The following is a 16,332-nucleotide window of genomic DNA, read 5'->3' on the forward strand; positions in this document are numbered from 1 at the left end:
TCCTCTTAAAAATTCAGTAAAATAATCCATGCAATTAATTACATTCTTCAGACAGCTTTGTATCTTCTGGAGACAGGCCGTATATAAAGCCACTTGGTTATAAGCATGCAAATGTAAATGTCACTTAAGCTTTTTATTTTTTCATTTATCAGGGTGTCTCTCTCCCTAGGTAAGTGAAACCTTATCTGTTTGAGTGTGCCAGGGTACTCTTGCTGTATTTACAGTTTAATGAAGAGTAGAGGTGATAGCTGAATGCCTGGTACATGTTGACTCTTGAGCAAGTTGCTGGCAGTTTTTTCCTTCAGAAGACCTGAGTTTTCCGTGTGCATGATCCCACTGATGCTTGCCCTGTGGTGGGACACAGTGAACTACCTCATAAACCAAGGAAGGATCTAGCAGAATCTATGAGGAGTAGTAGTAGCACAAATGCATATTAAAGTAAAACAGCCAAATGCTGCTTGACTTTGGTGATCAAGAAACAAGTATGTCAGGGAAGTAGTGTGTCTATGTTAGATAACAATGGACTTTCTGATCCATGCTAGACGAAAATGTCTCCATGTGTTGACGTCTTCCATGTGATGGTAGTTGTTTTCTGGTTTGGATACAGAGCTCATGTAGCTCAGGCTGGCCTCAAGTTCACTGAATAGCTGAGGCTGGCCTTGTGCTCTTAATCCTCTTGCCTCCACCTCCCTTATACTGGGATTGCACCACATGCTTGTTTTTCCTGTTGTTGTGCGTGTTGTTGTGCGTGTGTGCATATTCATTTGGTTGCACATGTGTGTGCGTGCACATGCTTCTGGAGATCAGAGGTCAACACTGGGAGTCATTTCTCCATTCCTCAGGTGTGCCATCCATCTTCTTCTTGTATTTACTGATTTTTTTACCTGGCCTGGAGTTCACCAACTAGGCTGTTGGCTGGGTAGTAAGCCTGAGGGATCTGCCTGTCTCTGCCTCTCCATAGCTAGGGTTACAGGTGTCAGGTCCAAAGTGGCCCCCAAATGGTAGTGATGGTGACATTGTCCTACAGAAGGTCTGTTACCTGGCAAACAAGCGTAAAAGCAGGTTTCTGTTGACCAGAAAAGATTTCCTAAGGAGGGTTCCGTTTACCAGTAACCAGACTCAATTTCCCCTCAAAATCAACTAGCCCGGGCAAAGGCACCTAGTTCCTAGTCAATCTAGGCAGTTTGTGACTGTATCAGCTCAAAGATCCCCACCCTCCTGGCATATAAAATCTGCTTGCCTTTCTGGCAGTTTGCTTGTCTTTCTGCCCCCACTCCAACATTAGTTTAGATCACCAATAAATCTTTCTTTCTACCCATGGAGTGGTCCAGTTCAGTGGTTTCACTGAGTCCTGAATTACAACAATGTCCAGCATTTTTTTTTTTTTTTGGTTTTTTGAGACAGGGTTTCTCTTGTGTAGTTTTGCGCCTTTCCTGGAACTCACTTGGTAGACCAGGCTGGCCTCGAACTCACAGAGATCCGCCTGCCTCTGCCTCCCGAGTGCTGGGATTAAAGGCGTGCGCCACCACCGCCCAGCAATGTCCAGCATTTTTATGTGGGTTCTGGGACTAGACTGAGGTCCCAGAAGAAAGAGCATGAGCTCTCTCTGGCCCACTCACTATGGAGGAAGAGCCAGAATTCTGCTGAGCAGGAGACTCTTTCCCTCTAGGTTGACACACTGAAGAGAAAGAATCTGTTTTCTTGCACTGGTTGTGTTTTGAGATTCTTTGTTGTTCCAAAGAGAATGTGCAGACCGTGTCTTGAAAGATATAAATCGTTAGACTTTGTCAGAGAGCCCGAGTATAATTACGAGGATGATAAGCCAGCACGTGTCAGGAAACGTGGAAGGCGGCTCAGAAGGGAGTGGGGGGAAGGTCTGAAGGAAAGCAAGGCCTCGTCTTGAAAACAGCACAGTCATTTCTCTCCTCAAAAAACAAAACACAGAGGTTGGGCAAAGGCAGGTTGATCTCTAGCCAGGACTATATAGAGAGACTTCATAACAAACAAACAAACACAACTCAGCTAACACAGCTATTTTAGTAAATGAGGGAAGAAACCATTGTTTAAAGGGAACTTTAAAGAAGTTGAGATACTTCTTTTCTTCAAAGATGTTTGTTTTCATGAGAGTAGCATAACCGTTTGGGTCCTCGAGAATATTTAAATAATGTACAAAGAACACTTACAAATGTTTAAAGTGGGGCCAGAGAGGTAAAGGTGCCTCAGTGGGTAAAGGTGCCTTCTATCAAGCCTGATGATCTGAGTTGGATTTCTAGGACCACAAGGCAGGAGAGAAACTTTAGTAGGATCTCACTACTCCGAATAAAAATGCTAAACATTGCTTCCATTCATTTTTCTCATTTCCCCTTAGTGGGTAAGTAGAAATGCTTGTATTTTTATAAATCTTATATACTAAATGTTTATGGACTGTGGTTCTGGGGTACCCAACATTACATAAGTAGTTTCCCTTAACATTACAAATTCTGTGGTTACACGGTCACAGTATTTAGTTATGCAGTATTTCCTGTATGTTTCCTATGTCCACATCACCACAAAACAGAAAATGCATGTCAGTATGTATCAAAAGGTGGTAAGTTAGAAGTACAACATATTTTCCTTGACAGATTTTTTTTTTTTTTTTTCTTTAGTGACCAGGCCCCCTTAGAGCCTGGAAGGGACACCGTGGGATGATTTCAGGCAAGGCCTTGTAGAAAGAACCTGTTTGGCATAATTTCACGGCAAAAGCAAATCAAAAGTAAACTGTTGATACAAGCTGGCCCAGGGGACTTCTACAATATAAGGTAAATACCTTAATCTGTTTAACGTTGTATATCTGGCAACATTCTATACAGCACACTAATCCTCCTGTCCTATTACAGCCCCACATGAACACAAAGTGGTAACTAAACCCACGGAGGAGCTTAGGTTCAAAGCTTCAAATCCCTGTGGGTGCTAATCCTGTTCCTTCCTTCACACGAGACTATCCGCCCATTTTGGCAGAGGGTGTAAACCACAGTCTCATAGACGGACCTCTCAAGCCACTCATCTTGCCCCAGACACCTCAAGATTAGGGCGAGATTTCTTCTAGGAATATTCTCTCTCATGATTTCAGAAGACTGACTCAACTCCACCATTAACTTCACCTAAACAGCGTTAACAATGCTTTGTGCCTGCATCCTCTATTTTATGGGCTAAAGAATGGATTTATCCATACATACACATTGTATATATTTTATTATATATATATATTTCACGTTGAGTACGTAATCCTTTGTGGTGTTGAGAATTGTGATTTGGGTCTATTTGACTTTCAACACAGGCAAATTTCCTAGCTGTCCATCCATCCATCTTCTTACAGTCTGCCTTTCTTCTAGCTCGCTGCCTTTTTATGCACACACTGATTTCCCTTTTCTGCTTTGTGGTTGACTGAGCACCAGAGAAACACTCTGGAAACCCTGCTTGGCTAAGCCCTTCCTGGGCACCCGGAACACCGGCCGCGAAGGTGGTGAAACGGGAGGAACTCTAACACCCTGCGGTGGCGCCCAGCCAGCATAATTTTTGGCCCGAGCTGCTTCTCGTACTCGGGAAACTTTGCCCCTCAGAGACAGCCAGGCGTGGAGGTCGGCCCGCGGGACGGACACGCCGCCCATGCTCTCCGCTGCCAGAAGGGCTCTCCAGCTCCTCTCCAGCCCCATCGCGGGACCAAGGATGGGCGACTCTGCTTCGAAGGTCATCAGCGCGCAAGAAGCCTTGCCCGGCCGCCCGGAGCCGATCCCCGTGGCAGGTAAGCTGGGCACGAGCGCTGGGCATGCGCGCCGAGCCTGCGCACTGCGCCCTCCCGGAGGAAGCCGCGCGGGGCCTCGGGCGGGTCCCAGGTCGGGGTCTGCGCGTGCGCGCAGCGGCAGCCCCCCACCTCCCCCGCCCCGCTTCCTCCCTCCCACGTTCGGGAGGGGTGGGCACTCAGCGGGGGCAGTCTCCTGTCTCAGTGCGCTTCTCTTTGTTTGAGTCTCTTAGGACAAAACAGGGCGCTCTGAAAGAATCTAGCGTCGGGATCTGGCCCAGCTGGGCTGCAGGCTTGCAGCTCCGTATTTAGAGCTAGGAAGGGTGCAGTGTGAGCCCTGCCTTAGACTCCTTTCTCACCTAGGCCCCTAGGAGAGTCAGCCTGTTGCCTGTTCCCTGTTCCCAGGAAGGGCTCGAGGGAGACCTAATGATGCGAACTTGTGGTTTGAAGTGGGATTTTAGGCCAGAGCTGGTTGCCAGAACCCTCGCCAGTTTCTAGTTATTTCAGGGGCCTGCTGGGGTTTCTCCTCGGTTTGCAGGAACAACTTGTTCGATGGATGAGGCCTCCTGGAGGTGACTGTGCGCATGCACTTATGCCCCAGGTGCACTTGGGATCATCAGCTGATGACACGTGGGACTCAGTTTTCTCCTTGTACCACTTAGGACCCTGCATTGAATTCAGATTGTGGGGCTGGTTGGTAAGCGCCTTTACCTGCTAAGCCTTGTTAGCCCTATTGTGTTTCTGACCTCCACTCCTGGGGTATTCATCCTTGACAGGTTCTCACTGGCCCGGGTATAGAATCCAAATGCATTTACTTCCCATTTGGAAAGGGACCCTAATATTTGAGAGAGAGTGTTTGGAGACACGTAGATTTATTTGGTAAGCTAGCAAAACCAGATGGTGGCCTGGTAAACTGTCTTAACCCAGCACAGGTTTTTCAGGGTCCTTTTATCTTCAGGCAGAGAGGGTCCAAGAGAAGGGTTTAGGTTAGGAAATAACAGATCACTGTAGGCTTCTAGGCATCTCTCTGGTGGTTTGGAGTGGGGCGTCATAAATCTGGTGGCCCGTGATCCATTCACCCGACACGTAATCACAAGGCCACTGGATGCTCCTGTAGACAGTGAAAATATCTTATCTTGATCTCTTCAGACTTGAATGGGGAGGGGAGAGGCTAGGAGATTTTGCTAAACCATTAACCTTGTGCTCCTCAGTTCAGACAAACATTTCTTAAGTACCCACGCAAAGTAGAAATGTGGTTGGATACAACGCGGAGGATGTGAGGCTGAGTTTTCTTTGAAGCCATAAACACAGCGACTGTCACAGCCTGCCTATCTCAGGGGTTATCTGCAGCAAAGATGGGAAGAGACTTCTAATATGTTATGCAGCTGCACAGCCTCCAAAATTTGTGATTTTTAAAGTAAAAAAAAAAGGGGGGGGGGAGCATGGGCAGCCATCTTGTGTTGTGTCTCCCACCCATATGGCAGGCTGGAGGGTCTCTGGTGGGGAGGGGTCTAAAGTAAGTAACCGAAAGCAAGACAGACTAGAGAATTGTTTAGGTTTGCCTTTGGTTCCAGCAACAGTGTGCCTTACTGTTGTTATGCCCAGATATCGGGACTCCCCAAAAGACCACCACAGAGACCGAATCCCATATGTAAAAGCCAAGAGCCTTTATTTTCAAGCTTGGAGCTTTGTCTCTCTGTGCGACTCAGCAGTGAGAGCAGAGAGCCTGGAGCACAGGCAGGGTGGGGTTTTTATCATAGCAGAGGTTGAGGTGAGGGCATTTCCAGGGTTCAGGACCCTGATTGGCTGACATTTGTCTAGGGGTATAGGGAATGTTTGGAATGTCAGGTACTTCCCCTTAGATGCAGGCCCTTCCTGGGTAGGGTCAGCGTATGGTTTTTCCTGGGTCCAGGTGTTACCTGCCAGGAACTGTTAGTGTCTGGGCCTCTAAGCCTGTCATGGCAGCTGTTTTGCCCATCTCCTTCCCTGCCCCCCAACCCCCATAACTATATCTAGTGAGTTTTGGTGAGCATGTCTTTGAAAGTTATGGACTTCATATTCCTAGTTCAAAAGTTATTCTTCTACATTGCATCTTCAGCCCGCCTCATGTCTCTATATCATCCATCTAAGTCTGTTGTTAACTGTAGCAGATTGTCTCAAAAGCTTTGTGGCCAATGTGCCCCCCTTTAGAGCACAAGGTCTCTCTGTTAGGGTTGCTTTGCCTAGTCCCAGGTGTGTACGATCATCCAGTGCTTGGGGAGCTAACCTTATCATCTCAGCTCCAGTCCTTCCTTCTTTGTGTCCTGGAAGACTGTTGAATCCTTTTATCAGCTGCAGCCTAGTGGTAGATTTACATTTTTCAAGAAAATAAGATTCGAACCTTCAAGCCTTTTAAATGTTTCATTTCTCTGGGTCACTTCGAATGGATGGGAACATGAGCAGACTGGCTTGGGTAACTGGTTGTTGTCTATATGGTACTGTGTCAGACTGATAAGGCAGTTGATTAGAGATGGACAAATGGAGGAGGAAGAATCAGAAGCTCTTGGGTACCTACAGGAAGGTGGTAAACGGTGAAAGCGACATCTCAGGTCAGTGGGGAAAACGGTGTTGGGACAGCTAGGGAGACTTGGGGGTTAGACTGATGCTATTTCTGGCCGTCACACCTTAAAAAAAGACAAGTTAAATCCCAAGCAGATGTGATGGTGATAGCCCACACTTATTGATGTATTACACACCAGGCACCATGGGGAACTACATTGATACATTTAATTTTCACAATAAAGTGATGATGCATTAACCATCATTATCCCCATTACGGATGTGGAAACAGGCTAGGGAGGTCAGATAACTTATCCAAGGTCATACAGTGGGGATGGTATATGCACTATGTGCTAGAGTTTCTGACACAACCACTCTTTTCCCATGCATGCATGTGTATACGCTAGTTTTGATACAGTTTTAATGTCTGTCTCAGGTTGGTCTTGAATTCATTGCGTGACCCACCCACATTGTCTTTGAACTCTCGGCGATCTTTCTGTTGCAGTCTCCTGAGTGCTGGGATTACCAGTATAGAACACCATGCTTGCTCTCTTCAGTTAAGAGCAAAAAATGAAATAATGAGTGTGAGAAAAGGAGCACTTCTTTATAATTGTGTGAGGAAGGCCTTTGTACTCACAGCTAGAAAATCAAGAAACTCGCAACTAGATCACATTACAAGTCTGTGTGGGGCCGGAGAGATGGCTTGGTAGTTAAGAGCGCTTTCTGCTCTTCCAGAGGACCTGGGCTCAGTTCCATTTGTAACTCCAATTCCAAGGGATCCAACACCCTCTTTTGGCCTCTGGGGGCACTGCACACACACGGTATACAGACTTACATGCAGACAAAACACCCATACACATTAAATAATTTTTTTTTTAAAGTCTTTTGTGTGACAAAAATCATGGAAGCAAAGTCAGAAGACAACCTGGGGTACAGCACAATGTGCCGAAAGGCAGCCTGGGGTACAGCACCACGTACTGAAAGGCAAGGACTAATTTCCCCAATAGAGCAGAACCTTCTAGAAGTTTGTAAGAAAAATGTCAGGAGTGATTAAAAATCAGGTAGAGGTTTTGAACAATTTGCCCCCAAGAAGTATAGTCGGTTCTTAAACACATAAAAAGATGCTCAAGTTCACTCAGTGAGGAAAATGCAAATACCAGTTTTCATTTTTCAGATTGGCAAAGATCCAGAAACAGTGATCCATTCTGTCCAAGAGAGAGAGAGAGAGAGAGAGAGAGAGAGAGAGAGAGAGAGAGAGAGAGAGAGAGAGAGACTGACTCTTGTGTGTTGTTAGAGGGTGTCAAGCCGGCTCCATTCTTACGGAAGGCAACTTGGCTGCATCTACCAAAAATTTAAATGCACATTTACCTTCCATCTCAGGAATTCAATTTCTGGGAATTTGCCTTCCAGATTTGCGCTCTCTCCTCTCTCTCTCTCTCTCTCTCCTCTCTCTCTCTCTCTCTCTCTCTCTCTCTCTCTCTCTCTCTCACACACACACACACACACACACACACACACACACACACCAACTGAGGACTGCAGCAGACTCCTCACTGGAGCTTCATCTGCAGGAGACCGAGACTGGAAGCGTCACAGGTGCCCATCAACAGGATCTAGTTACAGGAGCCATGGTGCAGCCTCAGGGATACAGCACGCAGGCCCAGAAGATGGGGCATCTCCAGGAATGGAGGGGTTGCCAAGATACAGTAGCTGCAGAGGCCAGGCCAGACCAGTGTGCTGACTTCTGTGTGGACAGGGAGCAAGCTCACAATCCATATGCCTGAGGAAGCTTGGGAAGGACAGTGAAGAAAGGAAAGGCTGGGTTTAGACTGTGCCCGGGAGATGAGGGTGGTTGGGCTATTTAGGGTTGATACTTTGTGTTGTTTTCAACAACTTCCTTTGTCTAAGGTGGCTTTGTTGTGGAATTAAACAGCTACTTTGAAGATAGTCTCGGCTGTTTTCAGCCCAACCAGCCACCTTTCTGTCATCCTTTGTCATACTTCAACTTAAAAAAAAAATTGCTCTCTTTTTCTTGTCAAGTATACATATATATTTTCCCCCCAACTTGCTTTTGTAATCAAAATCTACATTTTGGCGTGATTTAAAAAAAAAAAAATCTAAATTTAGAGAGTGAAATTGGAATAAGTTAATCCAAGTCATTTTACATTTCATAAATATTCATTTTTATTGAAGCGTCGATTGTGGTGGCATGATTTATACAAAGGAAGGGCCTTTGGGGACGGATTCCTTCCACCGTGGTGTAGAAGGCATTATGTGTTTCTTTTATGTGACGGGTGTACATAGATTTTTAAAAAAGAAAGCGATAGGAAGCTGTTCTCCTTTTAGAAAAAAAATTCCCTAGTGTGTGATTAATTTCTAAATTGTAGGACGCAGAACTGTTATTTTTCTTCCCGCATCCTGCCCAGAGCTCTTAGATTGTTTTATGCTTTCTTCCAGAACCTTCTGTTTCCCTGCCGCCCCCGCTGGGGAAAGGCATTTCCCACCTCCCACCTTCTGATCTTTACCTCCTCCCCAGCCTCTTTTCCCACCAGGCCCCCACGGAGCCCATCTTCTGCCTGACAGGATTCAGTGTTCCGCCTCTGCGGTCGCCCACGTGATCGTATCCTTGTGGATTACTACTCTGATCTTTTGATTTATTTCTTCATTAAATGCTTGCCTAGGTAAAGTGTTGTATTTCCCGCTATTCCTTATTTTACTCTTTCTTCAAGATTTGCCTGGCTTGAATTCTGTTTCTCCTGTAAACCAGTCCTTCCTCCCCAGGGCCTAAGTGAAGGCTTTCAACTCCACCGGGCAGACCCTCCTGAGCTACTTCCGATTCCTCCCCATCGGCTCGCCGGTTGCTTCTTAGATGTTCTGCGGCCCAGTTACCAAATCTGTGCCTTCTCTCTCTGTGTGGTGACGAGCTGAGCTCCCGGGGAGAGAAGCCGAGTGTCACTCCTGGACGGGGCCCTGTGCTCCCTGCTCGGATCTATAGTCCATTACAAAGGAGGATGCCCACACCAAACATTCAGTGGTGGCTTACGGATGCCGGGCGGCGAATAGTTAACGTCTAAAACCAAATGCAGAAAAGGTGGCTTTTCCGTGTATCCATCATGGGAGCACTGGGATGCGGGGATGCCAACCCTTTGTCTGGGGAATGTGCTCTAAGTTGTCACCCCAGCACTGGTAGTGGATCTGAGCCAGTGTCTTTACACCTCCCCACAGTAAGCTTTACTTTTGGCCCGGATGCAGGGTGAGCCCGCCATCTCTGAACCCCCGAGCAGAGACTTTCTAGGCACCCACAGTGCGGGTATGTGTATATCAAGGGGTGAGCTCAGTACTATCAAGTGGGCCTGGACCTGCATCTCTACTTGGGGTGGGACAAGGGGTCATGGTTGGAGAAGGGAGAGCGAGGACACCTGTAGCGACTTCTGGGAGCCTGGAAAGGTGAAGAGACAGTAGGCAAGGCATAGGTTTTGGGGAGTGAATGGATGCCAGGCCGCAGCAAGTGCAGGGTGGAGGCCTCTTTGCTGAGGTGTTCTCTCCATGGGTCCCAGGAGCTTCCAGTAGGTGGTCCGCCCCTTTCCCGTGAAGAGCTCCTGTCTGTCTGGTCCTGCTACCCTGAGCTAATGGAAACCGTGGTTTCTCTGATGATGGCTGAAATACTGAATTGTTGTGCAGGAGGTGACCTTGGGCTGTCAGTGTGTGGTGAGGGTGAGGAGGGGCATTGTAAATCTTTTTGAAGATGCTCCTCTACCTTTCCCTTTCGTACGTTCCTTCTGGGTCAGAGACTCACAGTAGCCCTGTGTGTGAACGCATGGCACTAGACAGCGAACCTGCTCGAGGGCAGGGGCTGTCTTCCTCCTTGGCCCTGGGACACTGCAGGACCAACTGCAATGTTGTTGAGTAACACCCCGTGTGGCCCAGGAAGAGTGTGGGACATAATAAACACATACACGAGCTGCAGCGTGGTGACTGGCAGGTAGTCACGAAACGCTCCAGTGAAGGTTGGGGACGTGGCCCAGTGGGCGAGGCGCCTGCTACACAAGCATTGGGGCATGAGTTCGGATCCCCAGCACCAGTGTGAAAAGCTGGATGTGGCACTGCACACATGTAATCCCAGTACCGGGACGTACAGACAGGAGGGCTTGCTGGCCAGCCAGTCTAGCCAATCAGTGAACTCCATGTTTAGTGAGAAGCTCTGTTCCCCAAAATAAGATGGGGCTGATAGAGGAAGACACCTAATGTTGTTTTCTGGTCCTCCCCCCCCCCACTCCGCCACACGCACACATCTGCAACTGCACCTGTGCATATATGCTATGTGCTTGCACACTCACACCTGTCAGAATGAGCACTGTGGAAAACTGGACTGAAGCAGCCTGGACAGACAGGATGTTGAGTTGCTGGGTGTACTAGAGTTTTCCTGCCTGGCCCACAGTCAGGACAAATCTCTGTCACCCGCCAGTCCCACAGCCGCTCCATGGTACTGGATTGTACATCACATCTGAAAACATTACTGGCTATAAAGAATTTCTGTAGCTAGGTGGAAATACGCTAGGCAGGAATGGACCATACCACCTGCCCTGTGACACATGACAATTTACTGGCCTGCCATATCCCCTTCCCTAGCTCAGGGAATTAGCCCAGGATTGGCTTCATGGGACAGGCTGTTCCAGGCTGCTTTAGAGGTTGAGCACTGTGGGATTCCCAGTGAGCACAGGGTTGTCATCATACTGCAGTTCAGACGACATATGCCCATCTCCTCGTCACGTTTCCATCTCAATGGTGGTAGCAGGTTGGGAGTGTGGCTGCATCATGCTTCCCGGTCCTCTGCTCTCTCTTCTCCCCATGCCTGGCTTCTGCATGGCGCCCGCCACTGTCACCCTTGTGTGGTCCCTGGAGTCCACACAGCATCGTTTGAATGCTCTGTTTTCCATTTCCCACCATCCACAGCATGTGCCGGTCTTGCTGTGACAGGATATGTGGGTGCTGCTGTGACCCCACGCTCAGTTCCAGAACCCGCTTTTCCTTTTCACAGGAGGGGTTGTGTGTCTAGCTTCCCCATCTCACTGGCCCTTCTTCCAGGGTTTCTCTTTGTGGAAAAGGTAGACTTTCTGCCTTTGTTTGGCATCCAGCCTGAGATATATCTGTCCCTGTTTTCTGAACCCCAAGCCTGCTGACAGTGCCCCGATGGCACCGCCAGTTTTGATTCCAGCTACCGATTTAGCCAACGCTCTGTGCTAACACTCTTCCCGTTTGGTGAGATGTGTGCCGGTGTTGGCTCATGATATTTGGTATGGGGTCAGGTGAAGTCTTCTCTGTAAGCTGCGCCTGCCATGAAAGGTGACAAAGTTGTTTCCAGCGTGAGGAAGACATGGGCCTTATATGTGACCCTATCGATCATTCCTTTCTTCTCTCCCCTTTCTATGTTTATTTAACTTTGGTGGGGGGGCGAGCAGAGTCTTGCTCTGTTGCCTAGGCTGACCTCAGACTCACTGTGTAGCTCAGGCTAGTCTTGAACTCACAGTGATTCTCCTGCCTCAGCCTCCCCAGTGTTGGGATTATAGGCATGTCTGGCTTGGTTCCTTATATTCCTGTTGCCTTTGTGTTGGTATCTGGAGCTTCACAGTGGGGTTTGATTCTAATCTTCTTCCTTTCTTGAATGAGTTTATTGAATCTACACTATATAATAGCAAAGGCTGACTGTAGTGAAGCTGGAGATGTCCTGATATTACATTTATGTAGATGAAGAATAAAACCGAGGAACAGAGACTGTCTCCTGGAATGCATATAAAAGGAATTTTTAACCATAGTGAAGTGATGTCAGTGTTGCATTAGCCTTTGTAAGTTTTTCATATTCTATTTTGGATTAAAAATATATGTACTGTTAGGTAGTTGATAGATTGCTTGGGTCAAATGCCTTGCTAACAGTTAAGAAAAACATTGTTCAAATGAGGACACCAGTTATTCTTTGGCCTACTGAAAAAAATGATGTTTGGAGATGCCGTACCCAAAGGGAAGCCTCGTGGAAACAAAGTGTTTTGTGGGAATACACAGCCAAAGAAATGAAGCCTGAATTAAAAAATCTTGAGTATACTGAGAAGAAACTGGGTTCAATTTTGGGGAATGGCGCTGCCTGCTTGTCCAATGTCTTCCACAAACAAACAAACAAACAAGCTCCTGAGCCACTTGCAACCCAGGGTGTTGTGAATGTAGCCTGACATGTTTGTAGATGATGTACCACCATGTCAGAAGATTGGTATGCTGGGAGACTGTAGCTTGCCTTGGTTTCTTTCTACGGTCTTCTGCAGGAGGTTTGTGGTTTGCATGAGTCCTGTTTTGGCGTATGCTTTTTGTGTCGAGCCTAAAAACTCTGCCTTGTCTCGACCCTAAAGGTCTTCTGTGCATTGTTTCTAAACTGTTTCTAGTTTTAATTCTATATTTAAGGCACGATACATTCTGACACGATTTTGTTTCAGGCTAGGGTGGAAGTTGGTACTTACATTGATATGTAAACTGGTTGTCAATCTCAGGTGAGGATCTCAGTTCCTTGGGGCACAGCAAAGATCATCACCACACCATCACCAGCAATATGTAGCTGAACACTGCCCTTTGCAAGTTACTATCAGGTTCACTAAGTAAAATACAGCAGTTAAGCTCTAGGTAGAATAATGCCCTAGTGCCCTAGACATGCCCTAGAGCAGAGACATAGCAAGATCAGTTTCAGGACCATATGTATGTCTCATAGCCAGCAGATCTCCCCCGGCTGCCCACACAGGGCGATTTGTTTATGAACTTGATTTCATGCTGCAGTGAAAGGGCTGTGTCCCTTCCCGCTGGGTGATAGATGGTAGGGCTGGGCAGGTGTCATGGGTTATACCCAAGCAAAACAAAAGCGCACATGCTGAGCTTGCAGCATGGGAAGCTGTGCCACATACGGCATAATCCTGGCACAGCTGTGTGGGTAGAAGGATTTCAGGCCCCAGGTTTGTCTTTAGGGAGCACCGTGGGGAGTCTGGCCGAGTGCAGGACACTGCCTTTCTTAAGTTGTCTGACCCACGGATGTTCAGGCGCTCTGTCACTATTTGTTGAATGCGTCTGTTGATTTGTTTTAGTATTTGTTTCAAAAATCATGTTGCCTCTGGGCGTGGTGGCGCACGCCTGTAATCCTAGCATGCAGGAGGCAGGGGCAGGAGGATTGCAAGTTCAAAGGCCAGCCTGAGCTCTATGGTGAGTTCTGATCAGCCTGGGCCCCATAGCTAGATCCTGCTTGAAAAAAAATAAACAACCATCACAAACCACATGGCCATAGTTGTGAGGATCTGTTTGTTGGTTTTTATGCTTTCCCACTGATTTATAGGTCTCTGTCAGTGCCGACTGTCTCTGTTACTGTAATCATAAGGGGCCTTAATGCTGGGGAGAATAGCTTACCACTTAATTATATTTTGTTTCATGTAAGGCCTATATTTTTCTGTATAAAATTTAGAGTCATCTTGTCCATGCCTAAGAAAATCTGTGCTAGGATTTTTATAGGAATTGCATTAAAACTGGAGATCAATTTGGAAAGAATTGATAACTTTGCCGTGTCTTCCGTCTAGGGCCACAGCTTGTCTCACATATATTCAGGTTTGGCTTAGTTTTTACTTTTTGTTATTTCCAGTGCATAGAGCTCAACATGTTTGTGAAGTTCAAACTTAAATTTTGCGTGTTCTTCAAAGTGTTTGTAAATGCTTATGAGTCTTTAATTTGGGTCTTCATGTGTTCATGTTAGCATATATATTACACATGAGTTTTTGAATGCTGGGTTTGGGGACACAGGGCCTTCAGCCTTGCTGGCTTCCCTTATTAACTCTAAGATTTAAAAAAAATTAAAAAAAAAAAAACAACAACAAACTTCCTGGCATTTTCTATACAGATACCACGTCATCTGGAAATACAGTTTTTTATCTGTGTGTCCTTTATTATTTTTTTTCTTGCCTTATTACAATGATGAAACTTCCAATACTGTGTGTTTCCCCAGTCTTAGAGCCAAGAGGTCAGGTCGTCCCTAAGGTGCTCAGGGAGTCCCACAGGGGCTCCAGGCTTTTGCAGTACTGATTTGCAGCCGTTCTCTTCCGCCCACGTTCCTGGGGGTGCTTCGCCAATGCATCTTCTTCCACCATCTTTTTATAAAGCAAGCTGTACTGAAATACATACATGCTCCTTTGCTTGTTTTTTTTTTTTTTTTTTTTTTTTTTTTTTTTATCGTCTATGCCTGTGTCTGAAGTCTAAGGACAGAACTGAGTAGCTGTGAGTGAGACCATTTGACTCTAAAAGCCTGAGCTGAGGCTTTTTAATCATCTGGGCTTCTGCAGCAAAGGACTTTCAAAGACCTTTACCGTTTTAGAAACGTGTTCTTCCGATTTTACACCCCCCCCCCCATCTCTGCTGTCAGTCATTGACTCCCTTGATGTTATCTGGTCCATTCTATGTGGGTATGTTACATCACTAAGACCTGGGACCCAAGTCACTGGTAGGCTGTAGCCTCTAAGGAAAGCAGGGAGGTGAATGGAGGTGCAGCGGCCTCCCAAAGCCCCTGCCACTCTGTATTTACACTGCATGTTGGGTGGTTATGACCTAAAACCCCATACGAACACTGTGCCTGACTGTCACCCTAGAGAAGTTACTGGTGCCCAGCTCACTGTCTGTCCTTCCGCATTGCTGTCCTTCAGAGTGTTGGCGTACTGAAAAGACACACGACTCTGGTGACTGGAGAGGGTCCAGTGGCCCCCCCAGTTCTCCAGGCATGGATTTGTTAAATAGTATTTATTGTATCTTGTCTCCCCCGCCACTCCCCCACACCCCGCCTAAGGGAATGTTAGTTCGTTTAGCTTTGATGAATTTCTTGTCTGCCTGAAGACTGGGAAGTCTGGAAATGTCTGAAGCGAAGATGCTTCAGTCACGGGAATATGAACCATAGCAGTTGGTGCTTCCTGGATGCTAATTGGCAGAGATAGTTAAGTCTGGCATCTCCACACACCCGCCACTGCTTGCTGGTCTGTTCTCCACACCTGTCTCCCTTCTCGACGACACCCTGTCCTCATCTCTGATTCTCCCTCTACTCCGGTCTCTTCCTCCAGTGGGCCCCGTTGGGTTCTCTTCCTATTTTCTCCACTGCCCGTTTCCCCTACAGCCCTGTTGTTTGAGATGTCCTCTGTTGTCTTACCTCAGCTTAGCTTTGCAGCAGTGGCTTAGCTTGCACACATACGTGTGTCTTTACTTTTCTGAGTCTGGTGAGGCCTCACTTGTTTGGAGTTCTCTCATGCCTCTTCTTTGTCACATTGCACAGTACCTCCGAGTTCAATGAAAGCAAAAATGACCATGCTCAGATTCCATGACGCTGTGTTTGGAAGTTGTTTGTTTAATAAAGTCCTTTTTTTGTGTGCACAGGTCAACAGATATTAGTATCAGTGAGTCACCACAAACAGGGTGCTCTGTTCCCAGGTAGCGCAAGTCATCCGTTTTTAGACATTTGATTCTAACTGCTTGCTGACTGGCTTCCCAAACTGTTATTTATAAGATCTCTGAGCTCTTACCCTCTATGTTACTATTTATGTTTAATATTTACGGAAGGGATGTCTTTCTACAAATATGGAGACATACTGGTAGGTGCAGGAAATTGCCCCCAGGAAGACTGCAGAAAGTATCCTAAAAAAAGATCAGCAGTTATGTGCGGTCTCCCCAAGGTTGTGTTAACATAAAGTAGACATTGTTTTATGATTGAGAATCAAGCGATGATTCTGTGATTTAACAAGTTCTGCACAGAACCTTTGCAAGCTTATCAGCACCCGAGTAACCGCCACAGAGAGCACACGGCAATCGTCCCTGGATTTATTGCATTTGCTGGCTGCCTGAGTGCTGTTCAGAGGCTTCTCCCCAGGGCACCACTTTCCTCTCCTGACTCATTTCTGCTGCAGATGCAGCGTGTGATGCTGGGAAGGAGTGCCTGCTCGTTACTGCTCCGCTGGACTTGTTAT

General features: G+C 46.9%; 1 protein-coding gene across 1 annotated transcript in view; it reads left to right on the forward strand.

The window, feature by feature from the left end:
• Positions 1 to 3,286: 3,286 nt before the first annotated feature.
• The window catches only part of Msra (methionine sulfoxide reductase A), a 327,825-nt gene continuing 314,779 nt past the window's right edge, over positions 3,287 to 16,332 (forward strand). The window contains exon 1 of the mRNA XM_028884147.2: positions 3,287 to 3,781. Within this exon, the coding sequence (XP_028739980.1) occupies positions 3,646 to 3,781 (136 nt within the window). The 5' untranslated portion in view covers positions 3,287 to 3,645. The remainder of the gene's footprint in view (positions 3,782 to 16,332) is intronic.

Source organism: Peromyscus leucopus, chromosome 9 (assembly GCF_004664715.2).
Source record: "Peromyscus leucopus breed LL Stock chromosome 9, UCI_PerLeu_2.1, whole genome shotgun sequence".
Classification (NCBI taxonomy): Eukaryota; Metazoa; Chordata; class Mammalia; order Rodentia; family Cricetidae; genus Peromyscus; species Peromyscus leucopus.